This window comes from Ammospiza nelsoni, chromosome 6, assembly GCF_027579445.1.
Source record: "Ammospiza nelsoni isolate bAmmNel1 chromosome 6, bAmmNel1.pri, whole genome shotgun sequence".
Classification (NCBI taxonomy): domain Eukaryota; kingdom Metazoa; phylum Chordata; class Aves; order Passeriformes; family Passerellidae; genus Ammospiza; species Ammospiza nelsoni.
In genome coordinates this window covers 43,633,762-43,658,533 of record NC_080638.1, presented here as the reverse complement: position 1 = coordinate 43,658,533, position 24,772 = coordinate 43,633,762, and the positions used below count along the sequence as shown (strand labels likewise).

General features: G+C 39.1%; 1 protein-coding gene across 1 annotated transcript in view; it reads right to left on the bottom strand.

Moving 5' to 3' along the window:
- The window catches only part of NRXN3 (neurexin 3), a 703,958-nt gene that overhangs the window by 515,633 nt on the left and 163,553 nt on the right, over positions 1–24,772 (bottom strand). Inside the window, exons 8-11 of the mRNA XM_059474030.1 lie at positions 18,992–19,373; positions 17,436–17,626; positions 16,779–16,952; positions 795–914 (exon numbers count right to left, since the gene is read on the bottom strand). Of these exons, the coding sequence (XP_059330013.1) occupies positions 795–914; positions 16,779–16,952; positions 17,436–17,626; positions 18,992–19,373 (867 nt within the window). The remainder of the gene's footprint in view (positions 1–794; positions 915–16,778; positions 16,953–17,435; positions 17,627–18,991; positions 19,374–24,772) is intronic.

Genomic DNA, 24,772 nt, shown 5'->3' with positions numbered 1-24,772 from the left:
GGGGCAGTTGCCTCAAACAAGAAAAGCAGGCAGACAGTAAAGCTGAAGTGATCTGCTCCCTCCAGGCAGGAGCAAAGGCCAAACCATGATGAGCAGAGGCAATGTCAAAAAGCTGATTAGCTGTCCCCTAAAGGCAGACTTAAGGGGTTTGTTGAATTATTTTACCAGAGATTCTAGTAGTACTTGGCCAATAACATTCAGTGTTTTGAGATTAAGCAAATCAATACCAAGAAGCACAATGGTTCTGCTGTGTATTTAACTGATTGCTGGTTTTAAGTGAACATTCTCAGAAACATTACTCAGCATTTCAGCATACAGCTAGTATTTCAGTAGAAGACTAGAACACTACTCATTTTACATGCATTCCATGCCTTTTTCACTAAAGTTTGAATGAAAATCTCAAAGCATAATTCAGTACACAAAACCTAGACATTTTTACCTATGAAAATATTACATACAATATCTGCAAAGTCATTCCTGGTTTCTCTAAACCAGGAATTCCATCAACACCAATTATCACCATTGGACTGGTAAAGTTAGCACTCAAAAAGAAGCAGAGAAAAAAACCACGAAAACCAGTCAAACAAAACCCATACATGCTGAATTGCATATTTTCATTTTAAGGTGAAAAAAAATATAACCTGCTGTAGGTTTAAAGAAATTTCCAAGAAAAAAAGTTTGGATTTGACACAGGGAAAGTTGTATTGCAATTGAAAGAACAATGAATCATGTGCTTTCTGTACTCTCATGTATCAGAACTCACAGGTCACCAATGCACTGAAAAGTCTACTTACGATCATTGCACTGGCTCCCAGAATATGAAGTCATGGAGCAGTCACAGGTGAAGCCTTCCCATTGCTGATTACAGATGCCCTGATTTGCACAGGAATCTTCCTGGCAGGTAGTGCTCGGCCCTGGAGAAAGGATGACAAGAAAAGAGTGAAATAAAGCTGAAAGAATCACTGGGTCAGGCCCACAATATCTTCAATTCATCACTATCATGACCACCAGGATCCTCATGCAGAAGAGAGAAAGCACTTAACCAAACACTGCTCCATTGCTGGACGTGCAAGACACTCAGGTAAAAAGAGCACAAAGACAGTGTTCACCTCACAACAAACACCAAACTGTAACACAGAGCAAGGAATAGGGAACAGCAACATATTCCCTCTTAGGCAGACCCAACTCATACGTTCCCAACTTGCTCAAACAATTTTACAGTGAAACAGGGGTGATGCCAGGCCAACAAGCATGGTCAGGTTGTTGTGCTTCCCTAGAAGTTTGATCCCCTTACAGAAATGAAAGCTAATTAATAGGTCCCTGAAAAATGCCTCATCATACCCAAAGAACACTGATAATGTAGATTCAAACTGCAGTTTTGAAGCCTCAGCTGGCTACAACTTGCCTTCATATGTTAATAAAAGTCAGCCAAACAAAAACCAAACACTCTACCTATTATATTGGCTCCTCTGGAAACATGCCAATAAAGTCCTCAGAAGGACATGACATGTATCCACAACTCTTCTCTTTTTTGACTGCTTTCCCTGCTTTTGGTGGAAGCAGAGAAGGAAGCAGCCACCACTATCAGAACAGCCTTTCATTGTTATGTGATTTGCAGCTAACAGTTGCTATCCTACTCAGGTAAGCCTTGCAAAGACAAACTCCAAGAAATAGGGAAAAAGTAATCTTCAGATCAGAGAGACTCTGAATTACAGCTACTGTAATCCACAAGGAGGTAGCTGGATTCTGAATCATCTGAGAGCAGGCATGAAGCTGCAAGTCATAGATCACAAGAATATGAGTTTACAAGTTACCTCCTAGGTAAGTATTTTATATTCAGCATTCTAGACAAAGGTATGTCACTCCTGTTGTGCAGGTTTTTAAATAAAATGTACATATACATTTGACATACCTACTATGCTATATCCTGTATGTGTTGGAAAAGAAGAAATTGAAGAAATTAAAGAAATAAAGCAGATAATAAAGTATCAATTGGCTAGGCTGCCTAAGATAAGTTCATTAGCCACTTTTGGTCTAGGAGAATAACATAAGAACAAAGAAATAACTGTTTCACCCATCCCAGCATCTTTCTTCAGTCTATGCTAGCAACAGCAACTCCACAAGACTCAGTCCTTTCCTTATTTCTTCATCACATCAATACTACCATCTGTATTTTATAGATTAGATAGAACAGACCAAAGCAGAAACAGCATTTTGAAACATTTTAACATAAAATGAAACCCTTCAACCTCCATCAGACACCATCCATAGTGATTTCACTGAATTCCACCATTATTCAGTATCTTTGATACTGAGATTGCACACCAGGGCGCTTCTGTATTTACAAGCCCTCGTAGAATCCACATCTAACTGGATGTCCCATGTCAGGTTGCAATTTTCCCAACAATTCAAAGACCAAGTCAGGAATGGACCCTTAAAGCTTTGGTGCAGAGTTTCGGCTCTCCCCACCAGACCACCTGTCCTCACTGAAAGAACAGAATGGATGAATTTCAGTAGTTTTTCAGCTATCTGCATTTCTTTTCATCTCTCCTGCAATGAGAATGAACATGTGACTAAGTAAGTAGAGTTTGACTGAATGTTAACAAAAACCTGAGCTTCTTCCAGAATTTATTACACTGCTATAAGAAACTAAACAAACAAACAAACCCCAAAACCTCTAGGTAGAAGCATAAGTGCAGTTAATAGAAGATGACAACAAAATCCCTAAAGGAAAGTTCACCTATTGAAAAGAAGTGACAGCAGGAGCCACAGCACGAAAACCCTTTGTTGCCATGCTGAAAGAAAGCTGAGCAGCATTTTTCAACACTCTTCTCCTCCCCTCCACCTCTTCTTCCCACCCACCTGACTCTCATTTGCAGCCATACGAATCCCAGTGGTCTCAGTGTGAAATTAACAGATCACTTCTAGATTAGAACAGAGCTGACAGACTTTCCAGTGTGGGCGGGCACGCACATGTATGTACAGGCCTCCCTCCTGCCTTTACTCTTGTAAAAATCATGGATATAAATATATATACCTGTGCATCAGTTTGTGGTCTGGTACTTGCTGCAGACTTACTCTGGCCAAGAAGAAGAAGGGATAACATTTAACAATCTGAAATAGAATGTTAATTGTCATTTTCCCTAAAATGTCTAAATTATCTGAGGATAAGGAATGAGGAACAGATTACCTCTCCTGCACATTACTATCCCACTATCTAACCTCTAACTTCAATCATGAATGCCAATACTGCTAGAGGTATTAACAAGCAAGCTATCTATGCCTATATTTTAAAATTAAACCAGAAGGCAGCTGTGACTCTATGCAAACTTGCTACAGCCTCAACTATAAAGACCATTACAGAGAAGCAGAGCAGAACACCATTTTCAAAAACAATTCTCCACTTTTCCTACATTTTCTGAGAACACTTTAATCACTAACTAGACTTGACAATGGGCATATCCTTTGTCTAGATGCTGCAAGAGAAAAGACTCTATTCAAGGAATAAGACTGCATGAGGCCCAGTACCTTGGCTTGAAGTCTTCATATGATTGAGCCCAGAGAGCAAAGTATTTGAATTCATGGCCTGCATTATGGTATCTGAATTGTATTTAACAGAAATCAACTGTGAAGGTGGGAACAGCACTTTCAGCAGCCGGGGGGGGAAGGAAAAAGGAAAAAAAAAAAAAAACAATGATGAGGAATTTTGAAAGCCTGACAATACCACAAGGAAGCTTGAAGCCTGATCTGCCATCTTTAGAGTCAGTGGTGACAGCACAGCACAGATGCTGGGTACTTGGCCTCACTTCTTAGTACTATGGGCCATTTGAATCATAAAAGGCTCGTTGTCTCAGAGAGTTCATCTACTCCTGCTGCTAACAGTCATGGCCTGATGTCATAATCCTCTGTGGCAACAGAATCTTCAGAGCAACTAATAGGGATGTCACAGGGAATTAGGATTTTGGATTAGGGAGCAAAGTGACAGAAGCACAGGAAGGATTATAAAACATGAAGATTGTGCTACCATGCACATGCCCTTTAGTGCTAACGAACAAGGAAAGAAGATGACAAACAACTTATATATAAAGCAGTAGAATTGTTTCTAAATTACCAGTGCCATCAGGACTCGGGTCTATTTTTAATCTCATTCCTCTGGCAACACTAAGAGCAGACAAAGTATTTAAAAGCAAAGTTTCAGAATTAGTCTTCACATAATAATCTGAGATACCTCTGATTTTACTGTCTGTCTGTAGCTGAGCTTGGTGCATTGCCTTCTTCGTGCCACACGCACAGTGGAAAGAGGAGTAAGTGGGCAGTAGATATCAAGTAGAAGTGGAAAAGTCCCCAGAAAAGCAATGCCACTAGCAGAAGCATGACTTGCTGTGTCTCTTCCTGTCCAGGCTAAGCCTACCAAGAGAGGCCTCTCCTTTGGAACATGAAATAACAAACCAGGATTCTTCAACAATATCCTTTGTATCTTTATATCTGGATCTCCAATTTTTACTGGAACAGCTCAGTATCCAAGGACTTGCAGGATCTGACATTTGTTGTGTTTCCCTCCCTGCGAAGGAGACCAGCACTACACTTTTCTACACCTATCCAGATGTATTGTTTGTTTGCTAATTTTTCTAATAAGTATTTGAAGAAAATCACCTTTGAAGAGTATAATAGCCTGATTTTTTATGTGTATTCTGCTTAGACAAATTGGTTTTTCTGCCCTCTTTCCTAAAATCAGTTATATGGTATGTTTCTCTTTGCTCTGAAATTAAAAAAAAAAATTCTACTGCTGCATGTTGCTAAAACTTCTACGTTTCACTGGCAAAAAAAGTCATTCCTTCTGTATCTTTTGAAAGCCCTTAACAGGAAAAGGAACTTGAGAAATAAAAGACAGCATTGTGTTTACTGTTCTTTCAAGTTACATGTAGAATCAGTTTATACAGCAGCTGCAGGATTATAACACAACTGCTTCATGCTTTGATCATAACTAGCAATAAATATTAAGATAAATATTAATAATAAACCATTGCACATAATACCTTCCTCCACACATTAAAAATTCACTCTTTTGGAAGGGAATCAACCATTTGTGTTAACGTTATTGTCTCAATAAGATGAAGATGAGCAACAGGGGAAGTTCAGTAACAGTATGGTTCTATTTTCATTCTTCACCACCCCAAATGCTCTCATCTCTTCTCCTTTATCTTCAGAAATGGTACAAAGCAATAGGAAAGTAACACACACAAGGCATCTTCAAAGCCTCTGCAGAATAAGGTGCCTTTTCAGTCCTGTAGTTCCTAAATTACAAATGTCATGCAGCACTGAAATATCTCTACTGTAAAGTCAGACATTACAATCAACTTACACCTTTCATAAATCTACACTCTACTTCTGTCAGCATTCCTCTTTCATAACCAGAGAGCATCAGCCTTTTTTAATTCACTCTGCAGTAGCAGTTCAGCTCAGAAAGGCATCATGTCTTGGAAACCATATGTACCAGGTAGAAAATAAACCTGTTCCAGGACTCACTCCTCCTTGCAGGTTATGGAGGAAACAAAGTTATGCCCAATAGTTTTCTAGTGTTAGAATAATTTGGAAAACAAGATTATTCCTCTTTAAAAAGTGAGCAAATTAAGGGTGAATCTCATGGAACCATCAATTTCTGGGACGGACCATACCATGTATACTGTTACTGCCACATACATATTGGTGGTATGTCAGCAATTACTTTGCACTAATCCAATAAACTAAATTACAGTGAGGGCTCAGTGCACGATTCACAAAGCTAGATTTTGTATTTTGAGTCACAGATAGCAGAAAGCAGGAATATCACAGACTAATATAGCAAACCAGAACCAAAAACCAAACAGATTTTCAATGACTGCAAGGCCAGCTCTTCAAGCTCTCAGTTTCATACTTTGTTAAGAACTCATCATCCCTTTCATCACCTAAATAAGGTTAGGCATCTGTCAGGTTCCATATTTAAAGTTACTCATTGTCAGAAATAACTCAAAAGCCAGCATTCTTCTGTCCTCTGTGAACTGTAGCCATTTTTTTCAGTGCCTCAACAGAGCCTGAATGCTTCATCCACCTGATATAAGTCATGCTGCTGAGTCCTTTTGTTCCAAATAAGTGGCTGGTCTGAAAACTTCAACTAGTTAAAATAACAAACATGCACAAATGTGCTTTCTCCCACAGAAAGCACATCTATCTCAAGGTTACAGAAGAAGGGAATCTAGAAGCAATGGCAAATCACAGAAATGGATCTGCAAAGTGCTGGAATTTCCTTCCCCTCAAAGAAAGCTGGCATATACCTGTCACCCTCTCCCTTGCAACTCTTCCACTTGCCATTTCTAGGTAACCTAAAAGGTCATAAGCAACGTGCTTATACACATGCTGGTGAGGAGAGAACCAAAAAAAGGCCAAAAGAAGAAAAATCCCAACCGGAGAACAAGAAATCAACTGCATAAAAGGGAGTATGCCTGCACACAGAATGCAACAAGGGACAGGGAGATACAAACAAAGCAGAGGAACTAAACAGCATTTGGACATTCAGACACAGAAACTAAAAGCATAAAGGAAAATTGAAAGGGTGGTACATGAACAAGAAAAAAACAGAGTACATTGGGAAAACATCCTTCCTCACTGCAAATCACAGCAATATAAAAGAGTCACAGAATAGTCTGATTTGGAAGGGACCCACGAGGATCATGGCCTATACTGAAATAGCCAAACCTATTTAGCAAAGGTTGGTTTCCTGGAAAGCCAATAATCCACTTTATGCACTCAAGCCAAATGCTTCCCCTTAGGCTTCAATGTAATCAGATGTCTCTACCTGCAGGGCAAATACTCTTACAGGGTTAAAACCTCTGTAAAAAAATTGAGCATGAGATGGAACAATCTTCACAAGTGTATTATGCCTTTGGTTCTGAGGACTCAGGAAAATCAAAACAATAGAACTCTTTCTTCCAAGACTTCCTGTGCATGATGCATCCACTTCAATAAACATCAATAATCAAGCTCAGGAACTCCTGAGCATGAATTCTGATGGACACATAACTGACTACAGAGAACAACAGTGGCTGTGGCAAGAGAGACACAATACTTGCTGATGTCTAATGTAAGTCCTAAAATCATTGCCACAATTTCAGTGGATAGCAGAAAACATATTAATCCTAAAGTTATTTATACTCCAGTGTACTTCCAGGATGTTTTTTTCTTATCACATCAGTCTCAGTCCACATATATTTCCTATTTTTTCAAATCTCATCTTTTACCTCTTATTTACATAAACTTCAGAAACCCCCTAGGGGCAGCACCTCTCTATATCACTCACCTCTGTAAGACAGAGCACTTCAAATGTTACAGTTGGGAACGGGTCAGAGATGCCAACAAAACATAGCTGCAGTCAGAGGCTCCACATGCATAAGGCAAAATACATTGCATTAACTTCTGTCTACCTCAAGGCTGTCAAATATTTCAGATTCAATGTCTCATATGGATTCAATTGCTAAAATTATCTCAGACTGTCAGTATCATTACCTGCTGGGTAAGAGGGTATCTCTTAATATGCTCCTGTCAGCAACTGCTACAGCAATAAACTGTTAAAACATCCTTATTCGTTCAAATTTATTTTTATCCTTTTCTACTGAGCCACAGAACACCAAACTCTACTTAAAAAACACAGATGATATCCTGAAGGAAAGGTAATGGCTACCTGCCTATAACTGGAATACAGAACAAGAATATTTTAATTTGAAAATGGCATGTATTACATTAGATGACGTCAGCAATATCACCACGTCTTCACAGTAAACACAGTGAATAGAAAAGGAGTTTATGGATCATGTGATTAAAGCTACAAAATCTTAATTCCAGAGATATGTAAAATTTCAGGAAGTCTCTATCTCAGAGAGTGAAACAGGAACATTCTATGTTTTGTCTCACAACAGAACCTTAGACATTAAGTGGCTTAGACATAAAATTTCAAGGTGACTAAGATGATCCCATAACAGAGGCTATCTGTGGCTTGAGGACTGCTAAACAGAGACACATTGTTCAATTCCTCTGACTTCCCTTTATACCTGAAACCATTATCTCCTTTCCCATTAAAAAGGAGGACCAATTTTTTAACTTTCATGGCATTCCAGAATAAATTAATTTGTACTCTATATTGCAGTCTTTACAGATGAATTGGGAAGTACATTTTCATTATCATATTTAAAGGATTCACTTTCAACGCCATGGAAAACATCTTCCTGTTTATACTAGTATCAGACCTATTAATCTCTAATAGGCACATTTCCTTATTTATGTCCCAGGAAAAAAGTCTACAGTGTCTCTGAGAATACCTGGTTTCCTTATTCTCACAAATGCTACTGAACCTAGTGCCTTTCTCAAATAACTCCTTGGCCTGGTGGCACAGCTCCTGGACAAGGACACACCTGCAGGGGGATGACTCAGCCCCAGCTTCTTGGACAGGCACTCTGTACCACCAGGGCCTGCAGACCTGCCAGAAAATCTCTTTGGGGGGAAGGCTGTGACATCAGGTGTGGCAACAGCCACTGGGGAAGGAGCTTTGTGGCACAGAACCAGCACAATGTTGGCAGCACTGACAGCTGAGACAGGGACAAGGGAACTCCTCGTCCTCCTCAGTGTTAAAAGCTGCTCCCATGTGCTCCTCTCTGGTTCTGCTACTGTGCTGACCCTCCAAAATGGAACCTTTCCTACCCTAACTATGGCTTGTAAAAAACTATTTTAAATATTGAGGGAGCTTGTAGTTTAGAGATTTTTGGTTTTGGGTTTTTTTTTTTTTTTATTTCAAAATTGAAATTCCAGAAAGTTATTTCTACGGATTTTTTTTTTTTTCAAAATCTACATAAAAACAAAAAACCAAAACATCACAGTTTTTACCTCCTGATCTCCCTCCTTAAGATCACTACTAAAGAAACTAATTTAACTTTCTGTTTTTTAAAGCTCTGAGGGCTTTCTAAGTCTTGATGCACAGCAGGTATTTGCGTGATCATTAGGCTTTCCAGGAAATCAGCTGGTGCTTTAATGGCCATTCAGAGATTGATACAGTCAAATTCCCCAGGTCAACAGAAGCAGCTCCATTGTTTGCCATGTTCTTCTTCAACTCAGAATCCTCCTCCACATATGCTGGGGTTTGCCATTCTCTTCCTGTCTTAGAGGTGTGACTGCACCCAGTAAAAGGCACTAAATGTTACATCAAAGCATCTTTCATTGAAACAAGTAATGGAGAAGAAGAACAACCTTCACTACCTTGCAGGTCAGCTTTGGTCAACTCAACTTTGTTAGCAAAAAAAAAAAAAAAAAAAAAAAAAAAAAAAAAAAAAAAAAAAAAAAAAAAGCAAAGACAATAAACAACAGGTTAGTATAAAAGCAGATAAACCAGGGCAACAGGGCAACATCACTTTGAATAAATAAATAAATGCAACTGGTATAACCATCACAGCTAATATGCATAATCAAAACACAGAAATGACGACATAAGCAACAGAAGGACAGTGACTACATTAATACCACCAACAGATAGCAAAACCAAGTATGCATTTAATTCATGTAAACACAAAATCACAAAATTTATAGATAATACAAAGAGAAGAAAAAACATCACATTCTTCAACCCATCTCCCAGCATTTACAATAATTTTAGAGAGATTTTGTCTTGTTTGAGAAATACATAGAATCCATTTAAGCAAAAATAAAAATCTATCTGACTTTCAGTACCTCCATCAAGCATGCACTTAGTTTATCTGGCTTTTTGTCCAAAGTGGATTTATTGCCAGAAAACCATAGAGGACTGATAATTCTATAAGACAAAAATTTCTGTTTATGCAAAGAAGTGAACTCAACACTGGATATAAGTGACAGTAGCACCTTGCCCCCTCACAAGCTGTCACCTGCTCATAGATTTCAACACATTCTTAAAAAAAACTTACATCAACAGGCAAGCAGACAGCTCAGGCTTTAGACCCATATAGTCTTAATCAGTCATTGGAGCAATAAAAAAACAAAGAGTACCAGTTCATTATTTCACCTAGGTTAGAATGATCTTGTTATCTGTGGTCAAATCACAGTCCACATGGAAAAAAATTCATAGGTCTACTAAGTCTGACTGTCTAAAGATCCAAATACACTGTGTGAAGACTGAAGAGCATCAAAAGCAAAGCAATACTTGCACTGATGCTCTTCCATGTAGGCACAGGGTTTCTTTTCTTTTTTTGTTGTTGTTGTTGTTTGGGCTTTTTGTTTCATTTTTGTTTATTTTGTTTGGTTGGTTTGCAGGTTTTTCTTTTAATGGAGTCAGTTACAAGGAAGCCACATAGATTTTTGGTGTATTATACCTTGATTCTAAGTTTTCTCTTTCAGAATGGAAAAAATAGAGGACAAAGATGAGAGCACAGGCAGCAGCTCATGAATCCCCTGCCTCTGAAGGTTAAATATTTCTATTTCACAGCACAATAGGAACAACAAAACACCAAATCATCAACTTCATTGCTAAAAAGATGGTTATTTAACAAGTGCATACTTACCATCTTAACCTGCTCTTAAAAAGTTCTAATATCACAGCTGATACTGAAGAAAGATTGGTAGTTCTCCTTTCCCCACTGTCTTCTTTTACATTTACAACCCAATAAATTAGAACTGACACGTGCAGATGCCATTTCCTGTGCTTCCTAAGAATTTTAACATTTTAAATCTTTGCTGTTTCACAGCCTCTGAATGACTCAAGATAGCAATTATCCTCCCTTTCGAGATAGTTAGAATTTTCTCTCCACTTTTGAAACTGCTTTACTACATAAAGCTATAAAATCCCATTTTCCTTAAACAAAATTCAAAAGAAAGGAGAAAGGTGTAGAAAGAAAAGGATGCACTTCTCCATGCATCATTTTCAACACTTATTCTAACAAAGTAATTTCTCTATAACAAACAAGTACTTTTTCTACTTCCCTGCACCTCATTCTCTTTGTAGCTGAGAGAAGAAGCTCATATTTGTTCCATAAATCCAGCAGCATTATGAGAATAGAATACAAAAGCAAGGAAAAGGAAAGACGTCAAACCATCATGGAGCAAATTAATGCTCCACTCTTCAATGGACAACCTTTGATTCCAGAGAGAAAGTGAAGTATGACCAGATTTGAATTTTCTCTACTGAGCAGATGAAGGGTGAAATCCTTTTTGACATTATCCTGCTGTGAGATTTTAAGCATGAGATTAGATTTTCTGTTTTCCACATACTGCTTAGTATGCAAAATGTGTTTCCGATTATCCAGCCTGTATGTGTCATTCGTGCTTTTCACGCACCAGTGAATTCCAAAGGTTAACTATACTATTTAATGGAAAGTAGCAAAAGATTATGATTTTACTGTGGGATCTGGAAAGAAGATTAAATTAGGACCAAAAAAAAGTCCCAAAACATCTGGAATAGTGTCAGCCAGTTTAATAATAACCAGTCTCCTTTGTGAGAAGCTGTTAGTGGAACAGGTGAGGTAGAAGCAACATCACTAAAGCACATAGAAAACTTCCTTACAGAAGAAATAAAATGTTCTTTAGACACTACTCTTAGGGTTTTTTGGCCAGGCACACAATGGGGTAAAAACATTTAGAACATGCAGCTGAATTTCAGATAGCTCTAGTGCCCATGGGAAGCAATATAAGGATGTCCAATTAAAAGAAAGGAAAACATGTGAGAACATGTGGCAAATTAATAAAGAGATGAAAAAATGCCTCAAAGGCAGAAAAGTACTCATCAATATTGAGGACATCCTCTTCAAACTGCACAGAAGATTGGACATCTGATTAACTTATTCAAGGACCAGTGAGAAAAAAAAAACCACTGAATCACTCAGTCTAGATTTTCATGGATGGAATAAATTGATCCATTTATCTAGTAGTAAGACCAGGAATAAGGAGTTCAGCAATAAGACCTCATTTTAAAAGTCAAAAAGTGAGAGAAAGCTGAAGTGAAGTTTAAATTGTTTACTTTAAAGAAGGGAAATTAGGTCATCTGATACAACTTCTTCCATCTACCAACTCTTCATATATACCATAGTGCAGACATCTCTCTCAAACTGTGTATGTTTGATGTAGAAGAGTCTGTACTGCTCAAACTCAGGAGTAAAAAGTTTCCAACCACCCTTCATAGGCTGTTGAGCTACAGACTGGAGACAACTCTGTCCTGATACAAGACTTTTCTTCAGTTTCTAATGCTTTGCTCATGTCCAAGAGCCTCCATCCACATTTTAGAAGTGGTTTACAAGACATAGATGAATTTCATACTTTTATCACAAATACAAGAACACCTGGAAGATTAATTTCATGGGTGGGGAAAGCAAGGCCGAAAGCAGGCGGCAGACTTGCCTTCAAGCTTCCACTAGAAGAGGCCATTCCATTTGAAGACCTTTCTGAAAATTCATTTTGTCTCTTCAGTGTGTTTAATACTCTGATGCAACACTGACACAAGGACCATTTAAGTCTTTGCCTCTTCCCTACTTTTGGTAGCTTTTCTCAGGCCCTCTCACCAATGCCCTTTTTGAAGTGGTGGTAAAAGAAAGGGCCCTTTTGTTAGGTCAGAGATAATGGTGAAAGATGCAGTGAGCAAAAGAGATCAACAAACAGAAAAATGAACAAATATATTGGTGACGTGTCATTCTCGCCAAGATTTTTTCTCCTCAGAGCTGTGTGCAGCACACCTGAACATACCCCAGGCAACAAGGTGGTTTCTGGCTCTGCAACATCCCTTCCAGGGAAACACAAGCTGCCACTACAGATCTGATCAGACTGTCAAGATCCATGAAGAGCTGCCTGTTGGTCCTGAAAAATGAGGAATGTAGCAATTGCAAAAGAAAAATGGTCTGTGCGATATGAACCTTTAACTTCATAAAATCATTTAACATTTCACACTCTTGGGTTCTCTTCTTCCAGATAATCCCCCTCAAAATCCTTTGCCCAAAGCAATGGCACTACAGGATACATTCAAACACAAAACATGTCAGTGTGGTAGCTATCATCTTGTCAAACACACAGGTGATTGAACACTTCAAAAGCTGAAACCATAAGCTTCTACAGCACACATGGAAGCTGCATGGTGCAATAGGGAGCTGATATGTCACCTAACAAAAACTACAAAGAGGTTATTTAGTTGTGCTAGCCTAAACAAATCCCACCATATAGAATTTAAAGAAATTATAGCAATAGAACCAGTAGGATATCAGAGGTAAAATAATTATTGCTTCAAGTCTTGAAGTGACTTTTTTTAGCACTACTATACACTGTACATCAGCCAATTTCAGTGTCAAGGATGCCTGCATCTCAAGAGTGACTTGTATGTATGACTACGAATGTTTTGGTGGGTTCCGAAGAAAAATATGTCCTATAAATACAAATTATTGAAAGTGCTTCCTGTTCAAGTAGAAGCCTTACTCATCACTGGAACACAGATAATTCTGTGGTAAGTGTGTGCTTTGGTGCACAGGGAGGCTGAATCATTGCTTAAGCACACAAGAGGAACAACGTGGTCAAGGAAGTTCAATGGCTTGCTCAAACTGAATAAAAGGAGGCAAGATAAGACAATAAGGAATATTATTTTCCTATCTAAACTTGTGCATCTTAATTGGTGGCATGAAACAGGGTACTGAAATGCATGAACAGAGATAAAAAACACAAACAGGATGCAACAATGTCACCCCTTTGCAGCAGTACTGGTGCATCTTAGCCAGGATAGTGCTCTCTGCTGACCTACATCTCATATTCTACTGCTCTCAAGGCCTTCTTCTTCTAAATATTCTTTGATTTTGTTCTGAGATGAAACTGACAGTTTCTAAGAAAACAGCTGCCACATGGTAATCTCTGCCTCTGAAAGCAAGGCATCAACAGAAGACAAGCATTATCAGAAATCCCTCTCACATGGCCTTTGGAAGACAAGATTCATTGTGAGAATGGAACAACATTTCTTTAAGCATGCATGTTCCCATCATATATGTGGCCCCTCTGCCCTTCATGATCAAATACAGAGAGGTCCAGCAAATCAACACACAGCGTGACTACTCAGACAAAAAGTCTGCATTAAAAATGTATTTAAACATCATGAGGCAGCGAGGACTACTTGGGACTTCTGCCCTTAGAAACATTAAGACTGCACCCAAAGTTACATCAGATGGAAACAAACTAGGGAGACATAAATAAGGACTGAACAACCTTACAGTTTTTCTTTCCTTGGAGAATGGGAGATAAATGTGACTTTCACTGGCAACAGTAAGAATAGGCCCCAGCATGCAGCAAGACAGATCTGAGATGAGGCTTTGAGGATTGTTATGATTCAAAAATTAAGGAAAAAAATAGCCAACAACAAACGTAACAGCTTTACAGTAACCAAATTCTCAAGTTTTTACTAATCCTAAATACGTTGGCAAAAAAGAACACTTTCCTCTTCAGCAGTTTCCTTGGTACTGAACAGGGATCATTTGGGAAGGTAGAAAGGGCACAGCTTTCCAAGATCAAGCTCTTGCAAAGGCAGAATGATGACCGTCACTGCCCTTATCACCCAATTTTTTAGGTCTCTTTCCAATTCTGGGTCCTGTTTGAAGGACTTTAGAAGAGAAGGGGAACTTGCTTTCAGGAAACCAAAGCAATCTCCACATTCATGCAGCAGCTGTGCTGGTGCCACGCTGGCACACAGACAAAGGGCCACTTTATGTGTTTTGGGAGCAGCACTGATGTTACACAACCATGGCAATACAACACTACATCAAAGAACTGCACGGGGTACAGGAGAAGGAAACACCACAGCTCTAATGGGACACTCTTCAGGGCAAGCCTCATGGCTGTGTCCCTGAGCCACACACAGAACAACAGGATGGTCTGACTGGGTGGTTCTCTGGATGAGGAGGGCTAGTAGAGATCACATGCCAGCTAAAGAGCCAGTGGGTTGCGATAATTTAAAAAAAAAGAGTTATCAAAAAAAACCACTAATACTAAAGAGCTTTCAGTGCATCTGATGCAAATAGAACAGACTTTTTCATAAACCTCAGATGCATTTTTTCCTTGAACCTTATAAACAACAATACAGAAAAGGGGTACTTCTTTTGCTGGGTCTGCCCCAAACAGGCAAAGACACAAATTCTCCTACACTGTGCTCATTTCCACAAGGAACAAAGTGGTTAATAGACACTATTAAGAAAAAGAGAGAAAGACAGATTAAAAACAGCCTACTGTTGTCATCTTATTGCAAAAGCTCCATACTTTCTCAGTGATTGTTCATGGACAGCTCCTCATAGCACTGACTCCTTCATCTTCACAGCACAGCCAACAAACTCCAACTCTCTCCTCACCCAGCTAACCCACCCTTTTGTGGCATTCCTCTTCTTATTGGACACAGCTGTGGCCTATTAAGGGCAGGCCTGTTCCTAATCTTTGGTGATTAGTACAGCTGCAACTCCTCAGGTGTGAGACTACCTTCTACACTATTTTCTTACATTATGTCCCTCCACAGCCTACAACTGCCCGCCAATGTTGTGAGATGGGAGTTGACATGGAGGGAGCTCCTGTGAGAAGACACAAAATTCTTACAAACCAGCATACTATTGTGGGAGCATAGAAGGAGGGCTGGGGCACAGGAGCTCCCAGCCAGCCAGAATACTGAGACACAAACAAGGGATCAGACCTGATTGGATGGTCAATTTGGTACTCAAAGTTCTCCCTCGGATGATACATTCAATCTTAAGACAGAACAGTCTTGACAAGCAGGAGGGCTTCATCATGATGTAACTTGTAATCTTGACACAGTAAAGAAAGATGATCAAGGAGTTTTTTCATGTTGTGAAATTGTTGAAGGATCAGTTTGGGACATACATCTTGTTTTAGCAAATGAACATACAAACTTCACAGAAAAAGCTATCTTCCTGTAGTGACTGGTAGCCATCATAGCAGCCTGGTGGTACTGAGTGATTCTAGACATAATGGTGATTGTCATTTAACCCAGACAGCAAAACCTTGGACTTCTGGATGGTAAGTATTGCAAGTGCTTTGGGAATTGAAGGCATATGCATTGTACTGAGTCAGTGATGCTGATGTCAATATTCTTTTAACCAATGGGAGCTTACAGGAACAGCAAATTATTTAAAGAGGCTTCAAGAAAACACTATGGTTTACATGCTGCAAAAAGTAACTCATCCCACTGAGTTCTAAACTGGCTGGAAAAGAAAGACAACTGAAGAGAAATGTTTCCCAGGCAGAAGAGGCAATGCCTCCAGTGCTTTCCCTAGAGGTACACCTCATCAAAAATTAACTCCTCTTTCAGTCAAATCTTTATCATTCAGCTCCTTCTGCCTTCCATTTCCCCTGTCTCTACCTGTTCTTCCAAATACTTACTTCTGTGAATCCCAAGAAAGGCTGCTCTGAAGCACAAATTAACTGAATGCTCAGAACATCTTCCCAAGTATTTTAAGGCTACTGCAATGCTAATGAACCACTCCGAAAAAACCACTAGTAAGTAGTAGTCTATCCCTTAGTACCATGCCTTCCCACTAGTAAAGGTACCAACTCACAGGGGAAAGAGCACAGAGGCAAAGAGCTGCTAAGCCACTCACAGAAACTGGCAATCCATAAGCTGCATTTGGTAGACAAAAGTGTAATAAAGAATATTGCCATTGAAGCAAACTAATGAAATGGACAGTAAGGTAAACAAGTAGTGCACAGAGTGCAACAGTGCAGTGTGAAGTGAGTGCTGGAGAAGGGAACCTCTCTGAAATCAGTCATACCTTCACAGCCACGCTCAATCTGCCCACTGCGGTGCAGAGCATCATTGATAAGGTCAGGCAGACGCCCATTCAGGTCTACAGATGCCAGGCAGCCCTGAAATCCATCACGAGAGGCCACAAGCTTTGGGAGGTTGCTATACATGCCTTGAGCCAGGCCAGCAATGTAGAGATCACCTGGAGCAGAGAGGGGCAAACACAAGGAGGAGGAGGTTACACACCTTCTAGAGTCACTTTTCTTGCCACCAAATGCGAATAAAGCAGTGATCACACATTCAGAAAAAGTTTAAAAGAGAGCAACATATTGTGCAAGAAGTAATTTCTGATTCCCTTAATACAAAATACCAAAATAAACCCAAAAACTGAACAACCAACTAAAAAACAAAACCAAAGAAACCATCACAAAATCCCCTAAATAGTCTTAGTTCTCATTGCTACCTAACTAGGGAAAAGTAAAAAATGACAATTTCTGAAAAAGCAAAATATGACAAACTATTTGGCTACATAAAGTTGTTAAACCAAAAAGAGATAAATGAATTTGAAAGCCAAAATGTGCAAAGTCCAGATTACTCTCCTATAATGCATGGTTATTCCAAGCTTTCTCCTGTTCACAGCCTTGCAAGAACAAAAGCGGGAATCTGTCAATCTTATGGAGTTTACCTTTAAGATCCAGATTTTTGGCACCATTGATAACCTGAGTGACCACCTTGGTGTCCACTTTCAAGCTGTGTGTGTTACTGTTATCTCTGGTAATGACAACATTGTGCCACTGATTGTCATTCAGAGGACGATCACTGTTGCCTTTGATAACATTAGGTCCATTTCCAAGGTCAAACACGTAGTGTATATACCTGTGTAAATATAGCAAGAACTGGTTAATATTCTGGAAGAACTCCAGCATTACTGAACCGTATTCTAGCCAGAGCTGGTAAATTAACAAGTCATGAAGGGAAATATCTCAGGGTTACAAAGTTCTAATAACCCAAAATATTAGCCACTGCTTTGAAAGAATATAGTTGTTTCCTTTCCACCAAAGTGTAAAGATTAGTATTTTGAGATGACAACATTCCAAGTAATCAGATTCTAATCACAAAACATTCCTCTTTTTCACAAATTTCTCTCAGATCCACAAAAACACTGTCTGTGCATATTTTTTTTTTAATTGGTAATATTGATTAATGTACTGGGGAGTAACACTAGATATGCCTATTTGGGGCATATATTCCCTAGGTTAATTCTGAGTTTTGAATAACTCCCATAAGAAGTTAATTAGGAAACTCACTTGAAAAATTGTACTAAAATTCTCATGAGATCCTAGACTTATTCAAACAGCTGAAAAACAATTAGCAAAGCTTTTGGCAAAAATAGAGATCCTAACAAAGACTGAAGTCATGGGAGTGTTACCCTGAATTATTTATATAGTGCAAACAGAGAAATCCACCTGGGGATGGAAGAGAAGTATTCTACTAAGAAAAGAAAAAAAAAAAAAAGACAACAAAATTCTACTCTCAACAGAGCACCAGGGGATCGTGACTGTTGCTTTTTTTATTACTCAATGTCCCACTTAAAAAGTATGTGCAAAGCCAAAACCAAAAACAGACTGAACTGAAATAAACAGGACTGGTAAACTGTGGAAAACATGTCTACCATGACTAAATCATCAGAGATCAAAATTTGTTCAGCTAACAAGGATTTTTTTTTAATGAGCTATAGGTCTTCTGAAAAGAATACAGCAGCTCAAAAGCAAGCTGAGTTCGCTTTTCATCAAGCATCACCAGCAGAAGTACAAATTCAGCAGCCAATGTGCTTTTTCTTTTTCCTTCACTGGAGATGGCAGAAAAAAACAGGTATTACAATGGGAAAAGAAAAGGGAGAGGGAGTGGGGGAGACATACAGAGCCCTCAGCACATCTCCTCCTCTGTGCTAATGTGCAAGGTTGAAAGGACAAAATATTAGTCTAACTATGTCCCAATCACTTAAAATACTAATATTGCACACTGTAAAAATGTCCCTCCCACAGCCATAGGAGGAAGTCAGTGATAAAATCAGGAGTCTTAAGCTTCAGTGTTTTTGTTTAAACACTTCATCTTACAGCTCAGCAAACAGACAAAACATGAGTATCAGGTGAACTTCTCTTCATGTAAGCTTGAAATGCTTACACCTATAAGTAATTTATCTATAAATAAGCTGGTAGAAAACAACAGAAAGCCACTTACCCCTTGACTAGTTCAACCGCGATAAAGTCATTGCCATCACCGCTGTTAAAGAGGATGAAACCATCAGCCGAGGTGGTCTTGAACTGAAAGAAGAGGTGCATGGATGTATAAGCCTGCAAGGTGGCCAGGCTCAAGTAGCTGCTCTTAGTCTTGAACGTGACAGGGTCAGCTATAATGTTGCGGAGGCCAAAGCGCGCCTTCAGCTCGCAGTAGTCAATGTCGCCGTTCTTGCACAGGTCGATGTAGAGCATCCCGTTGAACATGAGGCTCTGCAGGTGCCCGATGAAGCTGGAGGGGATGACGGAGATGTAGCGCTTCTCTGTCATGATCCCTGTCTCGATGTTGTGGAACTCCAAGCGGGTGTGATCACCAACCATTGTGCCTTGAAGGACAGAAGCAAAGAGAAATACTGGGGATCAGTAATAAGTTATATAGAGCCCACCAAACTCCAGTTTCCAGACTGATAGCAGAACTAAATCCTATCCAATCGCTGTTCAGCAGCTTACATAAGAAAGGACGTACAGAATCTTGGTGAAGAGGCTTGGTGGTGATGTGTGAGTATAGCAGCTGCCAAAACCTGGCAGAAAAGACAGGCCTCTAAAGGGCCATGGGCAGCAAGCTCTGTCCTTTTCCCTGTGCTTCACAGACTTTATTGTCTGTGAAGAGGACCAGGCATCTCCCTTAAAGCTGACGGTGATCTATTTGATGCAGCAGACCATACACCAAACAACTCGAACACTTCTGAAACAACTTTTCCAAGTGCACCTCCTGAAAACACTTGTTAAACATAGATTAATATAAATAGAGCAATGAGAGAAGTGAGAACAGTCATAAAATTGCTGATATTTATTCCTTTGTTCTCTCCTTGTGCCTAATGTTATTTCTCTTTTAAGAGCATGGCAGGAGGGAAACACACAAAATGCAACAGGTAAAAAGCCCTCCATCTATTTAAATCATCAACCTACTACCATTTGGGCTATTTACCACATCATGACAAGATTTTAACCTCTCAAAACATCCAAGCCATTCAGTATGCCAAATACTACTGTCAGACTCCTCATACAGCATATTTAAATGTTTCACTAAGTGTGCTAGGCACCAGTGCTGACACAGAACACATACAGACAGATGAAATACAACAGTATGCTATGAAGACAAGTTGGGCAACATCAGAATGAAAACCCTTTCAGCCAATCTTATTTTACCTCTCCATAGTTCTTCATTAAGGTAGTTCTCACTATTTGGTCACATGTGCACAGTGTTTTTCTACAGGAGCCTTGATCCACGAAGTAAAAAGGAATGAATGAAATACTAAGAATTTAGTTGTTTTCCTACCATTCACTGTACAACTACCATTCAAATTCTGCTACATGTAGGCCATTATTTTTTCTCTCACGAAATTTTCTGCAGTTCTAATTGGGTTTATGGAGCGTGGTGTTGGCTGGGGGGTAGCTGCAGGGCAGCCTTAGTGAGGAAAGGCTGGGGCTATCCCGTGCCCAAAATGGCCAATTCCAAATGGCTCCAACCCATCCACCACAGGGCACTGCTGAGCCCCTTGGACAAGATGGTGGTACCTGGGAGAAAATGTGTAAGAAAGGACATAATGCTATGCACAAGAAACAAAGGGGGGAAAAAATAATTTAAAAAAAAAGCCGAACCAAGTCAAACCCCTATGAACATCAAGAATTGAAAAGAGGGAGGAGGCATTCCAGGTGCCAGAGTAGAAATCATCCACCATCCACAAAGAAGATTACAGTGTTGCAGACAATTACACTGCAACTCATGGAGGACTCTTGTGCTAGAGCAGGTGGATATTTCCAGAAGGAACTGCAGCTCCTGGAAAGCCTAGACTGGAGAAGGTTTTCCTGAAAGCATATGGAGATGCCCTCATACTGGAGCACTTCATGAAGGACTGCATTCCATGGCCAGGACCCACACTGGAGCAGGACAGAAGTGTGAGTAGGAAGGAGCATCAGAGAGGATCTGTTACAGCCTGAGCACAGCCACCATTCCCCAGTCCCCTTCTCTGCCTCGTGGGGGCAGGTGGGAGAGCAGGGAGGAGCAAATCCAGTAAAAGAGAGTGGCAGACACTGTTCTACTTTCGTGTCTTTGTTTCTCACCATTCAATTCTATTTTTAAGTGGCAGCAAATTAAATTAATTCTCTCCAAGTCAAGTGTGTTTTGTCCATGATTATAATCAGTGCACAGTCCTCTCTTTTAGCAGGTTTTCCAAAGAATACAGCCACACTACCCATTGGTCCCTCTCATAAGATTTTATCATGCTGGTAAAATTCACCAGGTTTAAAATCCAGAGGGAACAAAGATATTTAAACTCACACCAGCTTTGTGAAATTTGACAACTGGATAAAGACAAGAATAAATATTTCCAGTGTGCTATAGACAGACAAAATTTTGCAACAGTATCTGACTTCACTGCATCTGCTGGTCAGCAAGCATATCTACACAACTCTCAACCAGTCACTGCAAGAGATATTTGTCAGTCATTGCGGTATACCTAGGAATCATACCAATCACCACAGCTGAACCCAGAACAAATTCCTCCAATTCCCCTAGGTTATATCAACTGGGGCTTAAAAGCTTTCTCATATTCTGTGCTGTCTCCTGAACTCTCCTAACATTTCTCACCATAACAACTTCCAGGCATTAAAAGACAAAAAATAAAAAAAATTGACAAGCAAAAAACCATTAGTCCTTTCAAGACTTTTCCTACGAGTTGTGACTTTGGCTTTTTTTTCTCTGTTGGGGATAGAACAAAACGTGAACACGCTTTTAAAGACACATGGATGATACATCCTGGCTTGTAGTGTATAGAGTCAGTTTACATGAACTGATGGTCATTATCTTGCTTAGACATTCTGGAAACTCTGAAATATTTCTAACTCACCTCTCATGGTCATGTACAAACTGCAGGTTTTCAGTTTATACTTTGTCCAAATGTGAACAAGTTTTATTCAAAGACAGCAAGCAAGCACAATTGTTATTAGAATTTTTTTTTCAGCTATCTACTTCAAATATGAAGAAAAAATATTATATAAACCAATTCACCTTTTTCACTTATTCCAAATTTTACCAGTGGATCTAAATATCTATACAATTATACAAAGACCATGGAAAACTTCAGTCCAAGCAGACACAGCTGATCAAACTTAGAAGCAGCTGAAGGCAGTCACAAATTTCTGACTATTTAAAAATTCAAGTGTCAGAACCAATGCAAATGTTTTTAAATCCTGAAAGAGTTCTTTACCAGAAATAATATTATTTTAGTTTGAAAAACTGAAGTTTCCAGAAACTGAAACAGTACATGGGGAAATTTGTTTAGACAGCTTTCTCACTTCCACTACTGTGATCCTCAGAGTTTCAATTTCGGTGTTATAAAATTTATGATTTTTCCAAACCAGAAGTGTATTTTCTTAAAATTATAAAAGTCACTTAAAAAAAAAGCCTGGTTTTTTTTTACTTCAAAAAATTAGAACAATAAAATTAAGAGATGTCAGTTCTCAAAGGCAAGAAAACTCCCGCCTTTTTCTTTTACACTTAAAAAAATACAAGGCAATTGTGGCCTGAGTAGAAGAAAAAAGCCAAGACTGGGGAATCCAGAGCACACTGGGATAGGGGAGCCCAAATATTGGGGGCGTTAAAAATGGAGTGAGGGACTTTGGAGAAAGTGAGCCCAGAATCTTAGAAAAGGTGAAAAATATGAAAACTGGGGCTGGCTTAATAATAAAAAAAAATAGTGCTAGAGGCAGTACTGTAGAAAGTCAGGAGTAGTTCAGTGAAAAGCTGCAAAGGGCATGGCAATACAAGATCAGAATCAGGACAGAGATGTAATTTCCCAGGAAATCATGGAGTGCAATCCAGTATTTTCTGATCTCATTAGCTATCAGCCCCACCTGCAGAGTTCACCTCTAGTTCCCCACTGTGCTCTACAGAGTACTCTACCTACTACAGCAATCAGAAGCTCTCTATTTCAAGCGGTAGCAGACAGAAAAAATTCCAGCCTCACTGTGGTATTTGGGTGCTAGGAAGATGCCACAGAGAGGAATATATCTGCAGTATTTGTGTCTCATTTACCACTGATGTTCTGACATCTGTTCTGAGGTCAGGAGGAATGTGGGACAAAGGTTTTGTGAACCTTTGCATTAAACAGTAAAATGCTGTCCAGAATTGGATTCTGTGTCTGCCTTGGATGTTCTACAGGAGACCAAGTCAGACACTTCATTACAAATTTTTCATAGGTGGTCATTAATTGTCTACATCTAATTCCCCAAGGGGCAGGGTTCAACTAATTTACAGGATGTAATTTACAGACGTGCAGAATCTTTCTGATGAAAATGACTAAAAGAACACAGCAAATTTGTACCAAATACATCCAACTATAATCTGGTTGTTCCCAAACCTGTAAAATGGGAAAAAGATGCCCACTCACTTCACGTAACATAGACATGGGAATAAATCCAGTTAAACTTTTTAGTTCTGTATAAACATGTTGATGAGTAGCCTACAACACACACACACAAAATAAAAAAACTAAAAATGTAAAAAATAATCTAAATTTAGAGCAAAATTCAGCTGGCGCGCATTGTTCCAAACAAGCAATAAGAAAACAGAAATCAGATAGGCTGTTTATTTTTACTGGAGGCCTAATTTAGATTTCTAATCTATGGCTAAGACAGCAAGAATCCTGTGGAAAAATCTATGTGACCACACCACTGAAGACTGTTTTCATCTGCCCAAGGAAGTGGGATGCAGATTGCACAAAAATTCTTAACTCTGACTTTTCTGACTTTGCCATGATGGCATTCTTTTAACAGATATTTTTAGCTGCAATGCATCTTTAATTATGTAATTCATATACATGTACATATGCGTGTCCTATTTTAGTACAGGATTGTATCATTATTATTTATAAACTTTGCTTCGTGAAAAAGACTTCAAGAACAGATGGCTTTGGGGGATCGGTTCGGTAATGCAGAGTGCGCCACCCCGTGGTGCTTCCTAAAAAAGCACATCCAGAAGAATTGTTCTCAAATTTAGAAGTAACCGGGATGAAGTGTTTAAGTTCCCTCCTAAACAAAATTCATTTTTCCTGTGAGCTGATTTTGACCAAGCCACTACCAAGGCTGAATTTCAACGAGGAGAGGGAATGATTTTTCTTGCATGTTTCTTGTTCTCTCTTGCAAAATCACAGTCTATATAGGACAGTACATATTTACTTCAGAGAGAAAACTTATTTCAAACCATTTTCCTGTAAGCCAACTTCTTTGAGCATATTTCAGATTTCTGACTCCTGGCTTTCCAAATTATCTAAATTACCACAATATTTAAAATAATTCACATTCCTACAGAAGGAAAACACTTTTTTTTCAGACATAGGTTACAGTGTTCTGGCACTGTGTGGCAGCCATTACTCCTAGTTGCATTCTGAGTAGAAGCTACTCAGAAAAGAGGATTTCAGCTTTTTGGCAAACCAGCATGGGTGTAAACTAACAATTATGCCTGCATCAGTTTTGCATCCAGGGTCCCTGGCTTTGTTTTGGTTTGGGTTTTTTTTTTTTTGTTTTAGTTTTTGTTGTTTGTTGTTGTTGTTTTATTATCATCACCCTCCAGACTGCTGATGTTTTTCTCAAAAGCCCAGTTCCTAAAGTTATATACAAATATGAGAATTTAAGATCTTCAAAAGAATAGAAAAATAGGATTCTGGCTCTTGCAGTCATGGGGAAATGGACTTGAAAAGTATAATCTCTTAAAATTCTGCAATTA